At 38.5% G+C, this 22,890-nt stretch overlaps 1 protein-coding gene across 3 annotated transcripts in view; it reads right to left on the bottom strand.

The window, feature by feature from the left end:
• LOC118002848 (sorting nexin-6) overlaps window positions 1–22,890 on the bottom strand; it is a 56,290-nt gene that overhangs the window by 10,545 nt on the left and 22,855 nt on the right. For all 3 annotated transcript variants that reach the window (XM_034993454.1, XM_034993453.1, XM_034993456.1), the window contains 5 exons: window positions 20,717–20,812; window positions 18,455–18,560; window positions 12,578–12,653; window positions 10,404–10,443; window positions 4,046–4,132 (listed from right to left, as the gene is read on the bottom strand). In XM_034993454.1, coding sequence (XP_034849345.1) covers window positions 4,046–4,132; window positions 10,404–10,443; window positions 12,578–12,653; window positions 18,455–18,560; window positions 20,717–20,812 — 405 coding nt within the window. The remainder of the gene's footprint in view (window positions 1–4,045; window positions 4,133–10,403; window positions 10,444–12,577; window positions 12,654–18,454; window positions 18,561–20,716; window positions 20,813–22,890) is intronic.

Here is a 22,890-nt window from a genome sequence, read left to right as displayed (position 1 = left end):
AATGACTCTGTATGAGGGCTCTAATTTCTCCCCATCCTTGGCAACACTTACCTGTCTTTTTGATTAAAGCCACCTAGTGGATGTGAAGTGGTATCTCACTGTGGTTTGGTTTTGTTTTTAACAATTTTATTTTTTAAGTAATCTCTATACCCAATGTGGGGCTGGAAATTACAACCCCAAGATCAAGAGTCGCGTGCTCTACCTACTGAGCCAGCCTGGCATCCCTTGCTGTGGTTCTGATTTGCATTTCCCTGATAGCTAATGTTGAGCATTTTTTTATGTATTCACTGGCCATTTGTATATTTTTGGACCTTTGGAGAAAGGTTTATTCAAGTCCTTTGCCCATTTTTTAGTTGGGCTATTTGTCTTTTTACTGAGTTATAAGAGTTCTTTATATTTTCTGGATACCATTTGCTTATTAGGGACTCGTATGATTTGCGAATATTTTGTCCCAGTCTATGGGTTGTCTTTCCACTTTTCTTCACAGTGTACTTTGACACACACAAGTTTTTACTTTTAATAAAGTCCGTCCAATTTATTATTTTTTCTTTGGTTGCTGTACTCCTGGTGTCATATCTGAGAAACCAATGTCCAATCAGAGGTCAAAAAGATTTACATTGTTTTTTTCTAAAAATGTTATAGTTGTTACATTTAGGTCTTTGATCAATTTTGAGCAAATTTTTATACACAGTATGAGGAAGGGGTCTAACTTTATTTCCATGGACTATTCAGATGACACAGTACCATTTGTTGAAAAGTCTATTCTTTTCCCCCCAAAACTGTCTTAGCACCTTATTAAGAATCAACTGACTAGGGGTGCTTGGGTGGCTCAGTCATTAAGTGTCTGCCTTTGGCTCAGGTCATGATCCCAGGGTTCTGGGATCAAGCCCCACATCGGGCTCCCTGCCCAGCGAGGAGCCTGCTTCTCCCTCTCCCACTCCCCCTGCTTGCGTTCCCTCTCTAGCTGTCTCTCTCTCTGTGTCAAGTAAATAAATAAAAAATCTTAAAAAAAAAAAAAGAAAAGAAAAAAGAATCAATTGACTGGGGCGCCTGGATGGCTCAGTTGGTTTGCCTTTGGCTCAGGTCATGATCCTAGGGTCCTGGGATCAAGCCCCACACAGGTCTCCCTGCTCAGCAGAGAGTCTGCTTCTTCCTCTCAGTCTGTCCCTCCCCCAGTTTGTGTTCACATATGCTTTCTCAAATAAATAAATAAAATATTTAAAAAAAGCAACCAATGTGAAAAGGCCCAACTATATGACATTCTGGAAAAGGCAAATCTATGGAGATGTCACACACACATACAAAATCAACAGGGCTTAAGGGGAAAGAGGATGAATGGTGGAGCACAGAGGAGTTTGGGGGCAGTGAAAACTATTCTGTATGATACTTATAATGGTAGATACGTATCATTACACATTTCTTCAAACAAAAAAACAATGTGTAACACTAAGAGTTAGCTCTTGTGTAGACTATGGTCTTTATTGTTTTGCTTCTTTCACTCAGCAAAATTATTTTGAGATTCTTCCATATTGTTGCATATTATCCATGGTTCATTCCTTTTTACCACTGAGTAGGATTCCACTGTATATATACACCACAATTTATCCATTCAGCTGCTGGTGGACATTTAGGTTGTTGCCAGTTTTCAACTATTACAAATAAAGCTGCTGTGAATATCCGTGGGGACACATGCTCTCAAATACCCAGGACTAGAATGACTGGACCACAGGATAGATGTATGTTTAATTTTTTAAGAAATTGTAAAACTTTTCCAAAATATTGTATCATATTCCAACTAACAGGGTGTGAAAGTTCTAGTTGCTATAATTTTTGTCAGAATTTTTCATTTTAGCCAAATTCTTGTTAAGGGGCGCCTGTGGTGAGGGGCGCCTGGGTGGCTCAGTTAGTTAAGGGGCCGACTCTCAATTTTGGCTTAGGTCATGATCTCAGGGTCCTGGGATCGAGCCCCCATGATGTGCTTCACGCTCACTGGGGAGTCTGCCTGAGGATTCTCTCTCTCACTGCCCCCTCCACATGTGCATATGCATGCTTTCTCTAAAATAAATTTAAAAATCTTTTTTTTTTTTAAGATTTTATTTATTTGAGAGAGAGAATGAGACAGAGAGAGAGAGCATGAGAGGGGGGAGGGTCAGAGGGAGAAGCAGACTCCCTGCTGAGCAGGGAGTCCGATGTGGGGGATCATGACCTGAGCCGAAGGCAGTTGCTTAACCAACTGAGCCACCCAGGCGCCCCTAAATAAATAAATCTTAAAAAAAGAAAAAAAAAAAGGTGTGTGGTGATATCTCATGAGTTTTCCCCCCCAGCTGTTTAATAAATATTGAGTATTTTTTAAACAGCTATTTACTTATTTAGTTACTCACCTACATTCAAGTATAGTTGGCTCCCAATATTACATTAGTTTCAGGTGTACAACAGTGATCTGACAGCTCTATGTTATGCTGTGCTCAGCACAAGTGTAGCTACCCTCTGACACCATACAACGCTATTACACTACCACTGATTCCTATATTCCCTCTGCTGCATATAGTTTTAATTTTTGCAATTAAATTTCAATTCCTTCTTGTGGTCACTAAGAAATATGGATTTACTTTTAAAGCCATGTTCTAAAAAGTTATGCATTAACAACTATAATATTATAATAAAATAATGAATTTAAGGTCTTTATACTGAATAATTCATTTTATCCCTGCCTACCCAATGTAAACGGTTTATAGGACACAACTGGATAAAATAATCTGATATGGATAGTATATTTACAAGTACCTAAGTCCTCAAAGTTAAAAAGGTTATTTATAATTTCTTTTAAGTTTATTTATTTATTTATCTCTTCACTCAACATAGGGATTGAACTCACAACCCCAAGATCAAGAATCAAATGCTCTTCCAACTGAGCCAGCCAGGCACCCCTATAATTTTTTTTAAGTAAGCTCTATGCCCAACATGGGGCTTGAACTCATGACCCCAAGATCAAGAGTTGCATGCTCTTATCAACTAAGCCAGCCAAGTGCCCCAAGGGTTATTTATGATTTGATAAGGAATGAAAAATTGGTGTTCAAAGCACCACTGATCACATGGGAATTTTTTGTACAATGTATCAATTCATAAATTAACACTGAATTTATAATACCTTTTTTTTTCCTTAAAGATTTTATTTATTTATTTGTCAGAGAGCAAGACAGTACAAGCAGGGGGAGCAGCAGAGGGAGAGGGAGAAGCAGGCTCCCCACTGAGCAGGGAGCCAGATGTGGGGCTTGATCCCAGTACCCCAGGATCATGACCTGAGCCAAATGAAGGCTTAACTGACTGAGCCACCCAGGTGCCCTGAATTTAGAATATCTGAGCCACTGAGTTTTTAGTGCCTTTTCAGATGTTTCTGTTAAACATTTTTTGGATTAGTAAGAGTTTTAGTCTTGCAGGTAGACAGACTTCCAAAAGGAAATTTGAGTTACCTTAAAATAAAACATATCCTGGTTTTACAGCTCTCTCACCCACAATAGAGGACTTAGGAATCCTTTAGCTACACCGACTGTTATTTGGGGTTTTACTTCTTGTTTTGTAGGCATTTTATCTGAATGAATATACCAAATTCATTAAAAAAAAATAGTTCTAGATTATACTATATCAGAAGTTTATAGAGGAGGGGCGCCTGGGTGGCTCAGTTGTTAAGCGTTTGCCTTCTGCTCAGGTCATGATCTCAGGGTTCTGGGATCGAGCCCCGCATCGGGCTCCCTGCTCAGCGGGTGGCCTGCTTCTCCACTCCGCCTGCTTGTGTTCCCTCTCTCGCTGTCTCTATCTCTGTCAAATAAATAAATAAAATCTTAAAAAAAAAAAAAAAGTTTATAGAGGAAACTTTTATGTGGGGTTCCCTGACCAACAATCTGTAAAAGGAGAACAAAAAATTCACACGTGAAAATCTAATTTAAAATCAAGAGATAATCATTAACAATCTTAAGCCTAACAACCTCTAAAGAGATGGCTTTTTGTAAAATAGTCCATTTTAAAAAACAATGAACAATCAAATTACCTTAGCAGCTTGAGATTCCCTTAAGTAATATTTTAAAAGGTCGGAAAGTTTGAGGTCCTCATCAGCAGACACTCGTGCTTCTATTTTCTGAAAAAGGGGAAAAAAATCCGCCATTTAATTAGCACTTATATTCTACAGCCAATGTTTCTTTCATAATTACTGTAAAAAAAAATTAAAGTTACAAATGACTACAGTATCCATTCCTATTTAATCTAATTTTCCTTGCCTTCTCCTTTCTACTAGCCTATTACTGTACTTCAGGACTTTGACCAAAAATCAACAGAAAAAAGAATGAAATCAAATGAGACTTAGTGAATTTATGGAAGGACTCTATGTTTGACTCAAGTTCTTGGCAATAATGAGTTTCAATATTATCTTTCAGCATCACTAACTACATGTACATTACTAATATACACTTATTACATCTCTTGTTACATCATTTCAATGACATGTACACATGATTTCAAAGTGATAAAGGATGGGGCTCAAGGGTGGCTCAGTCAGTTAAACATCCGACTCTTGATTTCGGCTCAGGTCATGATCTCAGGGTTGTGAGATGGAGCATGTGTTGGGCTCCACGCTGTGTGTGGAGCCTGCTTAAGATTCTCTCTCCCTCTCCCTCTCCCCTGAAATAAAAATAAAATGATAGGGCGCCTGGGTGGCTCAGTTGGTTAGGCGACTGCCTTCGGCTCAGGTCATGATCCTGGAGTCCCTGGATCGAGTCCCATATCGGGCTCCCTGCTCGGCGGGGAGTCTGCTTCTCCCTCTGACCCTCCCCCCTCTCATGTGCTCTCTCTCTCTCATTCTCTCTCTCAAATAAATAAAATCTTAAAAAATAAATAAATAAATAAATAAATAAATAAATAAATAAATAAATAAAATGATAAAGGCTAACAATGAAAGACTAGGTAATTCAAATCAATCTTCCTACTGATAACAACCAGAAAACGTAGTCAAAACATTAACAAAATGTGCCTGAAGACACAAAAGAGTAGTAAACAGATGTGGTTAGTTTGAGTTGGGATAAAATGGGAAGCAGCCATGTCAGACTAAAAAGATGAAACTATTCAATTCAGTTTGGAGAGACAGAAAATTAAAAAAGATGTATTATGTCAACCAAATACAATATAGGGACCTTGTTTGAATCCCAGCTCAAACGAACTCCACTGTAAAAAGCCATCTGAGGCAAATGGGAGCATCTATATACTCAATATTTGATGATTTAAGGGGAAATCATTGATAATTGTATTGATTATATTAAAATTTTTAAAAAGTGTTCATTTTTAAGATTTTATTTATTTGAGAGAGTGGTGGGGAGGGGCAGAGGGAGAGGGAGAAGCAGACTCCCCGCAGAGCAAGGAGCCCAACGCAGGGCCTAATCCCTGGACCCTGAGATCACGAACCCGAGCCAAAGGCAGGTGCTCAAATGAGTCACCCAGGCACCCCATGACTATATTAAAATTAATTCTCATCTTTTTAAAAAAGAGATATGCACAAAGGGCAGAAAAAATGAATATGGACTTTTTGGGAAAAAGCACTTTAAGCAATGTAGAAAATGTTAACATTCAGGAAATCTGGATGACACATGTACAGGAATTCTTTGTACTATTCTTTTTTTAAAAAATATTTTATGTATTCATTTGAGAGAGAGAGAGAATGAGTGTAGGGGAAAGGCAGAGGGAGAGGGAGAAGCAGACTCCCCACTGAGTAGTGAGCCTGACGTGGAGCTCGATCCCAGGACCCTTGAGATCATGACCTGAGCCAAAGGCAGACGCTTAGCCATCTGAGCCACCCAGGCTCCCCTCTTTGTACTATTCTTGCAACTTTTCTGTAAGTCTGAAATTACTGTTGAAATAAAGTTAAAATTTAAAAACCCTGCACATCCAGCAGGATAACTAAAATAAAAAAGATAAGTATTATAAGCTTGTGCAGCAATCCAATGCTCACATTTATTGTGGTAGGAATGTAAATTGGTACAATCACTTTGGGAAACAGTTTGGCACTGTCTATGAAAGCTTTTCACATGGAGACCATATGACCCCTAATTCTCCCCCTGGTTATACACACCCAACAGAAATACATACTTATTTTCAGCTGAAGATATGCAAGAATGGTCTTAGAAGTACTATTTGTAAACAGCCACAAACTAGAAACTGTCCAAATGCCTACCAACAGTAGAACAGATGAATAAATTTACGTATATTCTTGCAAAGGAAAGCTATATAGCAAGAAGAATGAAGGATCTATACAAACATGCAACATGGATGAACAGTATGGACGTAATGTTGAGTAAATGAAACCAGACATAAAAGAATACATACTGCATAAAACATTTATATAAAATATGAAAATAAAATTAATCTCTGCCGTTAGAAGCTAAGGTAGTGGTTACCCTTGTAGGAGGTGGTGACTCAGAAAGCAGGTGAAGAGGGGCAGGGCATCTGGGTTGCTGGTAAGAATTCTATATCTTTTTTTTTTTTTTTTTAAAGATTTTATTTATTTGACAGAGAGAGACACAGTGAGAGAGGGAACACAAGCAGGGGGAGTGGGAGAGGGAGAAGCAGGCTTCCTGCCGAGCAGGGAGCCCGATGCGGGGCTCGATCCCAGGACCCCAGGATCATGACCTGAGCCGAAGGCAGCCGCTTAACGACTGAGCCACCCAGGCGCCCCTAAGAATTCTATATCTTGATCTAGGTGTTCATTATATGAGTGTGTAAAATTTGTAAAATTTCACTGAGCTGTATACTTTTTTTTTTTTTTTTTAAGATTTTATTTATTTGAGAGAGAGAGAGAGAACACAGAGGGAGAGGGAGAAGCAGACTACCCACTGAGCAGAGAGCCCGAAGCAGGACTCGATCCCAGGACCCTGAGATCATGACCTGAGCCGAAGGCAGACGCTTAACCGACTGAGCCACTCAGGTACCCGTGAGCTGTATACTTTTTTTTTTTTTTTTTTTAAAGATTTTATTTATTTATTTGAGAGAGAGAGACACAGCGAGAGAGGGAACACAAGCACGGGGAGCGGGAGAGGGAGAAGCAAGCTTCCCGCTGAGCAGGGAGCCCGATGCGGGGCTCGATCCCAGGACCCTGGGATCATGACCTGAGCCGAAGGCAGACGCTTAACGACTGAGCCACCCAGGCGCCCCTGAGCTGTATACTTCTGATATGTGCTCTTTCCTATATATATAATATGCTTCAATAAAAAAACTTGAAGCTTAAGAAATATTCCTTTATAACAGAGAAATAAACTTAGGAAATTTCTTAATCTAACAGATAAATGCACAAAGTATATTCAAAACTGACTTAGATAAATTTAGATAAACTGATTTAGATAAATCTAGGGAACATGCTAGATGATGTTGGGTGCTTTTAAATATGCCTCCTCTCCTTCCATTAAGAAGTAGGGTAGGTCAGGGCGCCTGGGTGGCTCAGTCATTAAGCGTCTGCCTTCAGCTCAGGTCATGATCCCAGGGTCCTGGGATCGAGCCCCGCATGGGGCTCCCTGCTCAGCAGGAAGCCTGCTTCTCCCTCTCCCACTCCCCCTGCTTGTGTTCCCTCTCTCGCTGTCGCTCTCTCTGTATCAAATAAATAAAATCTTAAAAAAAAAAAAGTAGGGTATGTATCCCCTCCCCTTGAATCTGGACCCTAAGACTGTATGACCAATACAGAAGTGATGCTGTGCCAGTTTCCAGGCCTTAATGAAACTAAAAATGTCTGCTTCCTATCTTTTGGGATGCTTCCTTTTGGAACCTAGCCAGCACATTGTGAGGAAGCCGAAGCAGCTCCCTGGAAAAGCAACATGCAGGTGTTATAGCCAACAGCCCTGGCTCAAGTCTCGGCTGATAGCCAGTATCATCCCCCAGACATCTGGAAGAGCCTTCATATGTTCCCCATTGAGGCCCAGACATCATGGAGCAGAGGCAAGCCATCTCTGCCCTGTCTTTTCTGAATTCCTAACCTAAAGACTTCATTAGCATAATAAAATGGTTGTCGTTTTTAAGCTACTTATTTTAGGATGGTTTGTTATACAGCAAATAACCACAACACTACAAAAACACTAAAAGAAATAAAGATAGTCGTGGCAATGGCAATGTGCCACCTAGAGCTCCTTTAAGAGCAACTGCTTGCTGTAAGGAGCACATATGGTTCAGAGTCTTACTTGCAATCTCTCTAGATCCAGAACAATATTCATTCCAAGGTTATGCTGATCCTCCCATGCCTGCCTTGGCTGCACCCCATGACAGAGCATGGGGCAGCAGGGCCAGCCCCTCCTGCCTGACGCAGTGCTCCCTCTAATGAGCCACTCTGGCTGACCTACACAAACTTCCTCGGAACTATGCTACAGGCTGAAACTCTTCCTACCCAGTACCCTCTTCCTCTGCCCTCTCCTTTCACAGGTATAGACCTGCACTATGGTCTAAAGCCTCTTCATGTCTATCCTACTCCTTCCTCTTTGTTCTTCCCAATGAATCTCTTGCATATCTGATTCCATTTTACATCTACTTGCACATCTTTTGACACATAAAGCTATTTTGTAATAAATCCCTGTTCTTTTGATGTAAACACATAGAAAAACAATGATATCTTCCCAGAAAATGCTCATTGGTACAAATACCAAAAGCAGAATAATGGACCCCAGTATACAACATTTATGTATTTAATGACTCTTTCCTTTGTGAGAAAATCTCTTTTCCTTTCCTTGTCTTCACTACACATTACTCAATTGACAAAGTTCTGTTGCAATCAGATTTCTACAATGGACTAGCCACCTCCACCCTCAGTTAAGTACCCTTAAACTTCTAATAAACTTTTCACTTTTCTATCAACTTTATTAAAGTGTTTAAATATTACCACATCTAAGACTGATCCCTGAAAATCAAGACTATGTCAACATGAAATTATTACTATGATCACACCTTTCTGCAGTTGCATATCTGTCTCGTATTGATACAACTCATTTTTATTTTTAAAATTTTTTTTTAAAGCTTTTATTTATTTGAGAGAGAGAGAGCACAAGTGGTGGAGAGGGAGAAGCAGGCTGCCGCCTGAGCAAGGAGTCCAATGTGGGGCTTGATCCCAGGACCCCTGGATCATGACCTGAGCCGAAGGCAGATGCTTAACCGACTGAGCCACCCAGGCACCCCTATTTTTTAATTTTTAAAAAAATTTTATTTATTTAAGAGAGCGTGAGTGAGTGAGAGAGAGAGAGCGCAAGAGCAGGGAGGGGCAGAGGAAGAGGGAGAAGCAGACTCCCCACTGATTGCAAAGCCTGACACCGGGCTTCATGCCGGGCTTGAACTCAATCCCGGGACGCCAGGATCATGACCTGAGCTGAAGGCAGATGCTTAAGCAAGTGAGCCACCCAGGCGCCCTGATACAACTCATTTTTAAACCAGTGTCATGGGGGATCAAAAGCACTATCATCTTGGTAAAAGTATAATGAATCTAAGACTTTCTTCTAGCTTACAAAGCCCCAGAAAAAGATCATTCTTCATAAAAATAAATGCTGTTTCATAATGAACATGTTCTCTGATCAAAAATATGAACTTTCGGGGGTGCCTGAGTGGCTCAGTTGGTTAAGCGACTGCCTTCAGCTCAGGTCATGATCCTGGAGTCCCGGGATCGAGTCCCGCATCGGGCTCCCTGCTTGGCAGGGAGTCTGCTTCTCCCTCTGACCTTCCCCCCTCTCATGTGTTTTCTCTCTCTCACTCTCTCAAATAAATGAATAAATAAAATCTTTAAAAAAAAAAAAAGAATATGAACTTTTGGGGAGCCTGGGTAGCTCAGTCAGTTGGGCGTCTGCCTTCGGCTCAGGTCATGACCCCAGAGTCCTGGGATCAAGCCCCACGTTGGGCTCCCTGCTCCTGGGAAGCCTGCTTCTTCCTCTGCCTGCAGCTCCCCCTGCTTGTGTTCCCTCTCTTGCTGTCTCTGTCAAATAAATAAATATTAAAAAAAAAGGGGGGGCGCCTGGGTGGCTCAGTCGTTAAGCGTCTGCCTTTGGCTCGGGTCATGATCCCAGGGTCCTGGGATCCACATCGGGCTCCCTGCTCCGCGGGAGGCCTATTTCTCCCTCTCCCACTCCCCCTGCTTGTGTTCCCTCTCTCACTGTCTCTCTCTCTGTCAAATAAATAAAGATTAAAAAAAAAAATAAGAATATGAACTTTTACACAAATACCAGAAGGCCATAACAAAAAAATTTATTTCCTGAAAAAAACTCAAATTTTCAAATCTAAATCTGTCTCTTCATCCTTCTGAAGTATAGCTTATCTTTCTCAATAAAGTTTAACACAACCACAACAGGTTACACACTACTGTATGCAAAGATTGAGACTCTCAAAGGTTAACCAATAGTACTTACTCTTGTTTTATCAAACAGTTCTGAAACTTTGAGAAAAAACCTGGAAGGGAAAAATATTTCATCAGAAGCCAGCTTTGAAATGACTTTTCATTTCAAATGTTCAGAGCATATACCCCCAAAACCATATTAATAATGAACTTTCTTATTTCACTGCAGTAATATTTAATGGTCTTGTTCACCACAGACTTCATTAGAACAACACCTCTATACTTCCATATAACAGATTGAAAACTGTTAAAAAAAATCTTCCCATTTCAAGGTAACAGTCTAAGCCATACATTTATTTATGTATGTAATATATACTTTTTAAAGTAACCTCTACACCCAAGGGGGGGGTTGAACTCACAACCCTGAGCTCAAGAGTCACGTGCTCCACTGACTGAGCCAGCCAGGCACCCCAAGCCATACATTTAAATTAAAAAATTTTTTCTTTATATTCTTTAGCAGAATGTCACATAATAGTAAATAAAGCCTGTATCTTCAAAATTACTATAGAAGTATAGAACAATCGGATCCAAAAAGGCTGACTTAAAAGGAAAACACTAAAGTTGGAGCAGCTCTTGAAGTTATCTGATACTTATGTGTTAAACATCTTCAAGTAGAGCTGCTTTGTTTTAGAAAATAACAGAAATGGGGGCGCCTGGGTGGCTCAGTCGTTAAGTGTCTGCCTTCGGCTCAGGTCATGATCTCAGAGTCCTGGGATCGAGTCCCGCATCGGGCTTCCTGCTCAGCAGGGAGTCTGCTTCTCCCTCTCCCCCTGCTTGTGTTCCCTCTCTCGCTGTGTCTCTCTCTGTCAAATAAATAAAATCTTAAAAAAAAAAAAAAAAAGAACAGAAATGAATAACCAATTTCTATCTCTGAATTCATGTTCACTTTTAACTAAATAGCCTATCTCTCAAATGCTGACACCAACTAAAAAATATTCCAATGCCAAACCATTAAAGGGGTATTCTGTGAAATAATATGTAATTACCGGTGACATTATAACTGGATTGGGCAAGTACTACTAAAAGCTAAAACACGGGCACCTGGGTGGCTCAGTCGGTTAAGCGGTTAACCTGGAGTTCCCGGATCAAGTCCCGCATCGGGCTCCCTGCTCAGCGGGGAGTCTGCTTCTCCCTCTGACCCTCCTCCCTCTCGTGGTCTCTGTCTCTCATTCTCTCTTTCAAATAAATAAATAAAATCTTAAAATAAATAAATAAATAAATAAATAAAAGCTAAAACACTATTTTATGACCTTTGTTTTACCAAAAAGAACTTGATTTGACAGGTTTATGTCCAATAACTCACGGCAAGGTTGGCTTTTTCTTCTTATCAAAGAGTTAGAGACTAACTCTTTGGGAAGATAGCATGTTAATTAATGTAAGCTATATATAGTATCTTGTTTTGCCAAAAAACCTGGATCTTACATGTCTACTAAGACGGGATATACTAGAAAAAAGTTCAAGGATATGGTTTAGAAAAAGGCATAAAGTATGAAAATAGTTTTGCCACTTAAAATTGAAAAAAAAGTTGGATTATTTTTCAATGAAGAGTTGGGTTTAAACAATATTACAGGAACAACTAAAATTAACTATGGTTAGATTAATGTGAAAAACCAGTATAAAGTAAATAAACAACAGCTATGTATGCAAACATCCAGAGAGCATTTCTATACTAACATGCATAATACTTCCCCATCAGGTCACTCTAGGACTGCCCTAAGATTCATTAAACTTATAATCTAGAATAGCCAGCCTCTTTAAAAAGTATAAACTGATAACATCACATTTTACTTTAAAAGTCAATCTGGCCTCCAAAAAAATACATACAAATATATATTATATTCTAATTCCAAAACATTTATTTATAATAAACTTCATCAAAACCTAAGAACATTTTGACATAAATTCTGTCTTCCTCTTCCTTACATACATAAATCAGCCAATTTTCATCAAATAAAACTTGGCAAATGTTAAAATTATATAAAGCCCATTTTTACTTTTCAGATTTAAAAAATAAGAGAGAAATGGTAGAGAAAAAAATGACACTGATCCAAGTTTATAAGAAGCGCCTTATTATTGATGTATTTTGAAGAAGATATTCTAAATGACTCTCGGGTCAGAAATATTCTGTGTGTCCAGGCTGCCAACGAAATTTTTGTTTTATTTAATGTTTCAAATCAGAATCCTTACTTGCATATATCTGTAGAATCCTGAGTTCCTAAAGCATATAATGAAGAACCAATTCTATTGTAATCATCTGCAGCACCTACGGAAAAAAATTTTTAGAATATATTTATTCATTGATTCCAAAATACTTACTGAGCACCTACCTGCCAAACAATGTGTATGCAGTATGAAATACTCCAAGTCTGGTGAAGGAAATGACAACAGCTATATTATAACTTGATGAATATTATATTAGAAGTAGGAACAAACTACTCTGGGAGCCGGGGAAACAGATGATTCCACCTGAGTAAGTTAGGGAAGGATTTACAGACACTACTGAATGAGTCAGAACTTGTAGGATAAGCAAATCTTTACCAGGCAAAATGGAGGGGACAGCATGGATAAAGGCCAATGAGACATAAAAGAATACAGTATATTCAAACAGTCTTCTAGGAAGAAGGCACTATAGGGTATAGAAGACAGTGGACAGAGCTGAAGATGGAAAAATAAACTGGAAGTATCCTGGGGGGAGAAAACAGGTTTTTGTAAGACACAATAAAGTTTGGATTTGATCTTGTAAGAATGGGTATTATTAAACATTTTAAAATAACAGTAGTGGTAAAAACAACCATTAAGGATTTTAGATAAAAAATTCTGCTGCCTGGAATAAAGATTAGAAATGGAGACACAGAAGGCTGAGTAACCAACTAGGAATTTGTTGTGTCAGATACTGATGGTCAGGATCAAGTTAGCAAAAACAGTGACAGCAGAGAGGAACAAGAAAGCTAGAAGATATTTAGGAAACCTAATAGGTAGGATTTACAAACAAGAGACCTAAGGTAGGAGGGAAAATTATGGAGCTTGGGAAGCTAGATGAATGGTGGTAGCACCATTATCCTTGGGTGCTAGGAAGCGAAGTATTCAACTTCAGCACAATACTTTTCCCAGGGCTCACCCCATGGGACAACTTGTTGAGAAAAGATTTCTCATTTCAGAGAAAGGATAGTATAAGTGCAATGGTTAAGAGCATAGAACTGGAACCAAACTGCTTAGGGTCCAATCCCAATTTACCAGCTCTACGACCTCGAGCTTATCACTTAACCTGTGTATGCCTTGCTTTCCTTATCTGGAAATGGGGATAATAATGGTACCAGCTCCGCATGATTACTTGGATTAAATGAATTAATAAATGTTACTATAGGGGCGCCTGGGTGGCTCAGTCGTTAAGCGTCTGCCTTCGACTCAGGTCGTGATCCCGGGGTCCTGGGATTGAGCCCCGCATCGGGCTCCCTGCTCCGCGGGAAGCCTGCTTCTCCCTCTCCCACTCCCCCTGCCTGTGTTCCCTCTCTCGCTGTGTCTCTCTCTGTCAAATAAATAAATAAAATCTTAAAAAAAATAAATAATAAAAATAAAAAAATGTTACTATATACCTGGCACATAGCAAGTACAGTATTATACAAACGTTTGCTATTATTAACGAAATCCGAGACATGCCTATTTTGTATGGAAATTCCCACTTATGCCAGCAGTATTTTACAAGGTTTAATGTGTTTATTCTCTAACAAAACAGTAATCCTTACACTGTACTTTCTTATGCTGTACGAAGTTACATTCAACAAATAAGACTGAAATCTGGTGACTCTATTTACTTTTTAAAATTATTCAAAACAGATCTATTTTGATCTTTCATAAAGAATTTTTTTGAGGGGCGCCTGGGTGGCTCAGTTGTTAAGCATCTGCCTTTGGCTCAGGTCATGATCCCAGGGTCCTGGGATGGAGCCCCACATCGGGCTCTCTGCTCAGCAGGAAGCCTGCTTCTCCCTCTCCCACTCCCCCTGCTTGTGTTCCCTCTCTCGCTCTGTCTCTCTGTGTCAAATAAATAAAAATCTTTAAAAAAAAAAAAAAAAAGAATTTTTTTTTTAAAGTGGGCTCCATGCCCAACATGGGGCTCAAACTCACACAAGAGTTGCATACTCTACTCATCTGAGCCAGCCAGGTGCCCCCATAAAGAAACTGTGAACACAAACTTCAGACTCTGAATGGTAACTTCTACATATGAGATTGTTCACTATTATCCTAAAAGTTTAAGTTAAAAAAAAATAACACTTAAAAATCACAAAAAGGTTGGTTTATTGAGGCAGGAATCACAAATGATTTGTGTTTAAAATCAAATACATTAATATTTTATACTTAAACTGACCCTGAAATTATTTTTTAGAGCAAGACATTCCTGGATCCTAATATCTGGCCCTGAGAATACTACCCTCTTTAGCTGTTACATCATTATATGATCACAGAAAATAAGCAAACTGCCCTGATTTTATACACTACAGTGATGTTGAAAACTTAAGTTTTCATAGTCCAGGCTAAGTTCATGCATCATGAAAAAATAATTTTTACTTTATAATTCTGTAAAATCGTATGTTATATAATTAATTATATGTAATAATTATGATTTTGTAAATAGGTTCACAACCATCTTTCTTAAAAGCACTGTTGCAGGGGTGCCTGGGTGGCTCAGTCATTAAACATCTGCCTTCAGCTCAGGTCATGATCTCAGGGTCCTGGGATCGAGCCCCGCATCGGGCTCCCTGCTCAGGGGGAAGCCTGCTTCTCCCTCTCCCACTCCCCCTGCCTGTGTTCCTTCTCTCGCTTTGTCTCTGTCAAATAAATAAATAAAATCTTAAAAAAAAAAAAGCACTGTTCCATTTGGTCAAATAAATAAAGAAGAATCACTAATATTTTCTTCAGTTTTCTTAATGGATGACTGTCTACCTTTATAGTTCTTTATGTTTCCATAGCACGAATATGCACCTCTCTTACAGGACTGATTATAGTACACTGTAATTTTTTGCTTTTTGTGTTTATTTCACCTGCAAAATTTTTATTTTTTTTTAAGATTTTATTTATTTATTTGAGATTGAGCACAAGCAGGGGGAGGTACAGAGGGAGAAGCAGACTCCCCACTAAGCAAGGAGCCTGACACAGGGCTCCATCCCAGGACCCCAGGATCATGACCTGAGCTGAAGGCAGACATTTAACCAACTGAGCCACCCGGGTGTCCCTATTTATTTATTTTTAAAAAGATTTATTTATTTGAGAGAGAGACAGAGCATAAGTGGGGGGAGAGGCAGAAGGAGATCCCGATGGAGGAATGATCCCAGGACCCTGAGATCATGACCTTAGCCAACATCAAGAGTTGGCTGCTTAACCAACTGAGCCACCCAGGCCCCCTGAACTCTATCACATTTAAACTCCATTGGTATAAGTGATATTTATCCCAAGAACATAAGGTTGATTTAACATTTGAAAATATAATTAATCATACTAATAGACTAAAAAGGAAAAATGATATGATTATCTCAACACTGTAGGTGCAAAAAAGAACATTTGATAAAAATCCAACATTCATTCCTGACTTAAAAGAAAAAAAAAACTCCCAGAAAACTAGCAATTTACAAGAGAATTTTCTCAACCTGATAAAAAGCATCTAGGAGAAACTAATGGTTTAAGAATGAATGCCTTCCGCAGAAGTTAAGGAACAAGGCAAAGACGCCTACTCTCACCACTTCCATCCACACTCTACTGGAGCTTCAGTACGACGGGGCAAAGACAAGAAATAAATGGAACCTAAATTGGAAAGAAATCTAATTGTTTCTATTAGCAGATGATCATCTATGTAGAAGATCCAAAGGAATCTACAAATAGTTACTGGAACCAGTAAGTGAGTTTATTAAGACTGCAAGATATATGATCAATATAGAAAATACATTGTATTTCTATATATTAGCAAATAACAACTGGCAACTGAAAGATAAAATACATCATTTACAAGAGCATCAAAAATAATTAGGAATCAATCTATATACAAGATAACTATGTATAAGATCTGTACAATGAAAGCTATAAAATATTGCTGAGAGAATTTAAGGAAGACCTAGCTAAATGGAGAAATACACTATATTCATGTATCAGAAGAATCAATATTGTTAAGACATCAATCCTCCCCAAATTGACCTACAGGTTCTACACAATCCCAATCAAAATCCCAGACACCATTTTTATAAAAGTGACAAGCTGATTCTAAAATCCATATGAAAATGTAAAGAACCTAGAGGGGCCAAAACAACTTTGGTATAGAAGAATAAAGCAGGAGGACTTATATAAGAAAAGATATTCAACATCATCAGTCATTAGGGAAATGCAAATTAAAATCACACTGAGACGCCTATGAGAATGGCTAAAAGGAAAAAGAGTGAGTATCCTTGTTGGAAAAGATGTGGAGGAATTGGAACTCTCATGCACAGCTGGTAGGAATGTAAAATGGTACAGTCATTTCATTTTGGGAAAAAAAGTTTGGCAATTTCTTAAAAAGTTAATTATACACTTACCACATGACCCAGCCACTCTACTTTTAGGTATTACCCAAGAGAAATGAAAGCACATGTCCATACAAAGACTTACAAATAGATGGTTCATGTCAGCTTTATTTATAACAGTCTAAAGCTAACAATGACCCAAATGTCCACCAACAGCTGAATGAATAAACAATTGTGGTATATCCATACAACAGTATAATACTCAGCAATTAAAAGGAATGCCCTCTTGATACACACAACAACTTGAACTAATCTCAAAATAATTTTGTTGCATTTTAAAGCCAAATAATAAAGAGTACATATAGTATGATTCCATTCATATAAAATTCTAGAAAATGCAAATTAATCTACAGAGACAGGAAGCACATCAATGGTTGCCTAGGGACAGGGAAAAAGGGAGGGAATACAAAGGGCTGTAAGGGAACTTTTGGTGGTGATGGATATGTTCATTATCTTGATTACAGTGATGATTTTACACATACGTCAAAACTTATCAAACTGTATACTTTGAACACTGCAACTTACTGATACCAACTTATACCTCAATAAAGCTGTTAAAACATTAGTCTATCTTGAACTTTGAATGAATCTTTTACATACATGATTTTGTAACATCATGTACTTGATCATTTAGAAAATATTGGCTCAATGAGTTATGCAGATCTTCCAAATGTTGACACACTTCATTATACATAAACAACATCAAAAATACCACATTGACATATGATCATCAATCTCCTCAGACAAGTCTTTATTGTGAAGCAAGTTCATGAGGATGGATACAAGTTTTCAAAAATTCTAATTATTGCTGGGAGCTTGACTTTTATCATTGTCAACAAATACTATCAGTTGTTTTCCTTAAAGTGACAGATTCACTTAATTTTTAAGAAAATGTCTACCAAATACTCAAATCTGAATAATCATAGTTTGGCAGCTTTTCTCTCAAGTAGAAATGGTGGTTTTTTTGGGGGGAAAAAAAAAAAGGCAGATAATTCAGTTGCAACTAAAGTGCTTTTCTAAAGAGAACCATTATATTTCAGTACGCAGAGTGCTTTATGTATACCTTCCATTTCATCATTCAGAATATTAAAAAAGTGAACTCAAGGGAAGTGTTTATTACAATTAGTAATTTTAACTGCTTTATCGAGGATATTCTTAATTGAATTTGTTTTTCTAACTGCAAACGCACTGCAGGAAAGAATATAGTGACTCTTAGCACAGTTTGGTGCCACTGTCTTGCTCTGTGCTAAGGCACCAGTAATCTTATCCACCATGGCTTCTGCTTTATCAGTGTAAATGTCAACATGGTGAAAAATACAAAAAGCATCATGGATTGTTATGAAAATAGTTTTGACCTCACAGACTTGCTAAAAATAAAAAGAGCCTTAGGGTCAAGACTTCACAGACCACAGTTTGAGAACCACTGTTCTAGAGCAAGACTTTTATAAACTATAAGTAACATAGTAACTTTATAATTATTCCATTAAAAAATGTAAGCTTTAGCCACAGAGAAAAACCTTACTTTTGTGGGATCTTGTCATCCTATCAGATTTAGCAGATGCATCCTTAACTCGGTTATGATATTCTAAAAGGAATGTTCGTTCATGCTCAAAGAAATCATCTACATCCTATAGGGTCAAAAGAAAATATAATTTTTCACTTATTTACTTTAGTGTAATACATAAATCACTTTACCATTATAATCATAAAAGATCAGTAAAACAGCACAGCTATCCTCTAATAATCAGATGTTCTAATGATTTCACCAACAAATTCAGACTTTATACAGACATGCACTTCTATCTATCCAGGAAGAAATCTGCAATGGTTTTGCAGTTGAAAGCTTAGATCTTCCATAATGGTTCACGTTCACATGTTGTACTCTGAAATACGTTCCTACTCGTGCTCTGTGTCTACAGTCCAGCCTCTCCAACAAATATATTACTGCCGGGGGGAGTAATCAATTGCTTTTGAGAAGAAACAAATTCTGATAGACAAGTCCGAATCTATTTCTCTTGGTCTATTAAGTATTCTATGAGCCATTCCTAAAGGCTGCCAGGCCTTCGTCATTACAGCCCTCTCTGCTTGCTTTGGGGAAACATGGCCAAACTAGCTTTCTGGGAGCAATTATTGTATCTTTTTTGAAACAAAGCTAGATACACATTAAAAATAAAAATTATTAAAAGTACTTTCCTCCTTTCTAAAACAACAATCATTTTTTGAAACAGCACCAGCTAAAATGATGTAATTCACATCCACATCAACAGAACATGGGAAAGAAGTCAGTACTAACAAAATGTCCTTTAAAATCTGTAACTCATGTGTACCAATTTTCTTAACTGTTAAAATGGGGATAAAACTGAGGCGCCTGGGTGGCTCAGTCGTTAAGCATCTGCCTTCGGCTCAGGTCATGATCCCAGGGTCCTGGGATCAAGCCCCGCATCGGGCTCCCTGCTCCGCGAGAAGCCTGCTTCTCCCTCTCCCACTCCTCTGCTTGTGTTCCTGCTCTCGCTATCTCTCTGTTAAATAAATAAATAAAATCTTAAAAAAAAAAGGGGGGGGGGGATAAAACTATCCAACTTGTAGGGTTGAAGAGTAAACAAAATGTGGATTAACAAACACCACATTGTAAATGTTCAAAAAATGTTACTACTTTACCAAAATCATAATCCATATAGTGGATTAATGCTAAGGAAAATGTTCAATATTAATGTGTAAGTAGCATCAAAATGGAAGGAAGTGGAGTCCTTATTAGAAAGTAGCCATGGCACATGCACTGTCAACATACCAGCTGACCTGTCTCTGAAAAACTGAAGTATGAATCAAATAAATAGTACTTCCTACCTAAGTTTTACTGTAGATGTATCTATAAAAATAGGCAATGATGACAAAGCAGCATTATTTATCTTTCTTAGTATCTGTGTGATAATGTAATATAAACACTTTTCTCTTTTAATGGTTAAGAGTTTTCAGATAAATCAATTCTTGTACCATTTTTAGAACATCATTAAGAAATACTTAGGTGCTATTTATTTATTTTAATTTTAAATATGCCTGTTTATTTATTTATTTGTAAGCTCTACCCGCAATGTGGGGCTTGAATTCACGACTCTGAGATCAAGAGTCACATGCTCTACTAACTGAGCCAGTCAGGCACCCCACAACAAGACTAAAACCTCAAAGGAGCTCTTCTAACTCCAGATCTGAACCCAAGTGTGCCCCTAACATTTGTAAGGCCGAGGGCAAGTGCACAAATGGAGGCAGGCCCTCTTCGTGCCCTATCCTGCAGCTCTGTACGGCACCAAGAGAAACCTCACGTGTGTATGTAAGCGGATATTCTATCCTGCACACTGATCTTCTCCCCTGTGCCCTCCCTCTTCCCAGCTGTTCCATGGTCACCCTTGACCACCCATGAATGCACACACTGGAGGATGAATTCAGGGAAGAGGCCCACAGAAGAGAAAAAGTTGGAAGTAGGCTTCAGATTTGGGCAAGGAAACATGGGGTTCCAGACCCCTAAAGCATGGTCTAGTTTGGAGGGAAGGGGTATACACTCCAGGTGGGCAAATCCCCTTGTACCTACAGACCTCTCACCCCTGGGAGAAGGAAGTTCTCTAAAGAGTAGAATCGAGGGCAGGGGGCCCAGATTCCCAGGCCTAAGCATTCTACCGTCCAAATTCTCTTTTACTCTAATAAGTCATCTGCACATCTGAAATCTCAATCTATCTTCTTAAAAGAAGTAGATTCTCAAACCAATACCTCTGTTAATCAAATAGAATCTTACCTTTACTCCTGAAACAATTACTCCATCTGCTGATTTTACCATGTTTTTGAAGAAATCTTCAAGTTTTTCTTTTTTATTTTTTCCTCTCACACTCAGCTGAAAGAAAGGTAAACTTAAGTTGGCAATTTTTTTAGATTACAAATGGAAAGTAATGCCTCTTTTATTCTCTGACATCAAAATGGCAACCACAGGGCGCCTGGGTGGCTCAGTTGGTTGAGCGACTGCCTTCGGCTCAGGTCATGATCCTGGAGTCCTGGGATCGAGTCCCGCATCGGGCTCCCTGCTCGGCAGGAGTCTGCTTCTCCCTCTGACCCTCTTCCCTCTCTTGCTATCTGTCTCTCATTCTCTCTCTCTCAAATAAATAAATAAAAATCTTTAAAAAAAATAAAATAAAATAAAAAATAAAAAAATAAAAAAACAAAAAAACAAAATGGCAACCACAAAAGGATCCTGGTTTTTAAACTTTAATAAAGTGGCAGTATCATTATGTGTATCCGTGACTTTCAAACTTTAGTGTATTAAAGAGGAGGCTGGCCTCTCTCAAAGATTCAGATTCAGGTGATCTACAATAATGCCTAGATATCTCAAATTTTATAAGTATATTTGATAATCCCATTGCAAGTAGCCTTCTTATCCCATATATAGTAATATATAAAGACAACTAAAAATTTAATCCAGGAGTTCCTTTAAAGATGTAAAATTTATTGGAGTCTAATATACCATCATAGGACTCTATAAAAACTTTGAAAATATATTGTGCAAATTCTTTTTTTTTTTGTAAGATTTTACTTATCTTATTTGAGAGAGAATAAGAGAGAATGAGTGGGGTGAGAGGCAGAGGAAGAAGCAGACTCCCCGCTGAGCAGGGAGCCTGATGTGGGCTCGATCCTGGGACTCGGGGATCATGACCTGAGCCAAAGGCAGATGCTTAACCTACTGAGCCACCCAGGCGCCCCGTATTCTGCAAACTCTTCACTCTGAACTCATCCAAATATCATGTCTTGTCCTGTTTTGGGGATCAGCAACTTATAGTATAAGGGACACAAAAGGTGACTCCAGATGGCAAAAATGGTTATCTAAAGGCAAAACTGAGAAGCAGCTAACTCTTTGACTTTACCACTTACTGCATCACGGTGTCCCACAATGTAACATCCCATCTAATTTCCGTATCTACTGCCATGGCTTCAATGTTCACCATTATGTAAATGATTCACAAATCATGATCACTATCCCTAAGCTCTTTCCTGAACCTCAGACCCTATTTCCAATTGCCTATATTATATCCCTATATGGAGATTCTGCTAAACCCACATTAAACTAAGACAGTATTCATTATAATCTAATCTAATCTCCAAATTTTTCTTCTTGGTTCCCTGTCCATGGTCCCTCCATCCAACCAGTCTCTCCAACATATTCCCTTAAGCCCCATACCTCTCATTAAAAATCTTGAAATAATCTACAACTTTTTTTTGTCTCTCACAGCTCAAATTCTACCATCAAATCCTGAAATCTGTCCCTTTCTTTCCCACTGTCCTAGTGAAAAACCTCATTATTTCTTGCCTAACTACTACACTGGACTACTAGTTAACATCTCTCATTTCCTCAATTCTATCCATTCTGTTGATGACTTCCAAAATCAAATTTTGAGCATCTCCTCCTTACTCAATACCTTTACAGAGTTTCACCATGTTCAGAGTTAAGAAGAAAACTCAGTCAGAAGAGATCCCAAAGATGTAGAAGTATGTGGGATCCAGGACAGCTAGAAAGATATCTTCATCAAAATGGAAAGGCACAATGTGATACATCATATTAACAGAATAAAGGACAAAACCACATCATCTCAATAGCTATACTTTTTTCACAACAAAAACACTCAACAAACTAGGAACAGAAGGGAACTTCAACTTGATAAAGAGCATCAATGAAAACCCCACAGCTAACATCATACTTAACAGTGAAACAATGAATGCTTTCCCCCTAAGATTAGAGACAAAACAAAGATGTCTGCTCTTGTCATTTCTATTTTACATAGTACTGGAGGTCCTAGCCAGGACAGTTAGGCAAGCAAAAGAAATTAAAAGGGTATCCAGATTAGAAAGGAAGAAATAAAAAAAAAAAAAAAAAAAAGCTAAAACATGATCATGGCTGCCATGGTGATTGAGAGTTGTGGGACA

The sequence above is a fragment of the Mirounga leonina genome, unplaced genomic scaffold (assembly GCF_011800145.1).
Source record: "Mirounga leonina isolate KUSES-001 unplaced genomic scaffold, KU_Mleo_1.0 Mir_83, whole genome shotgun sequence".
NCBI classification, from domain to species: domain Eukaryota; kingdom Metazoa; phylum Chordata; class Mammalia; order Carnivora; family Phocidae; genus Mirounga; species Mirounga leonina.
Note: the sequence above shows the minus strand (reverse complement) of the source record. Positions and strands in the feature narration are given on the sequence as shown.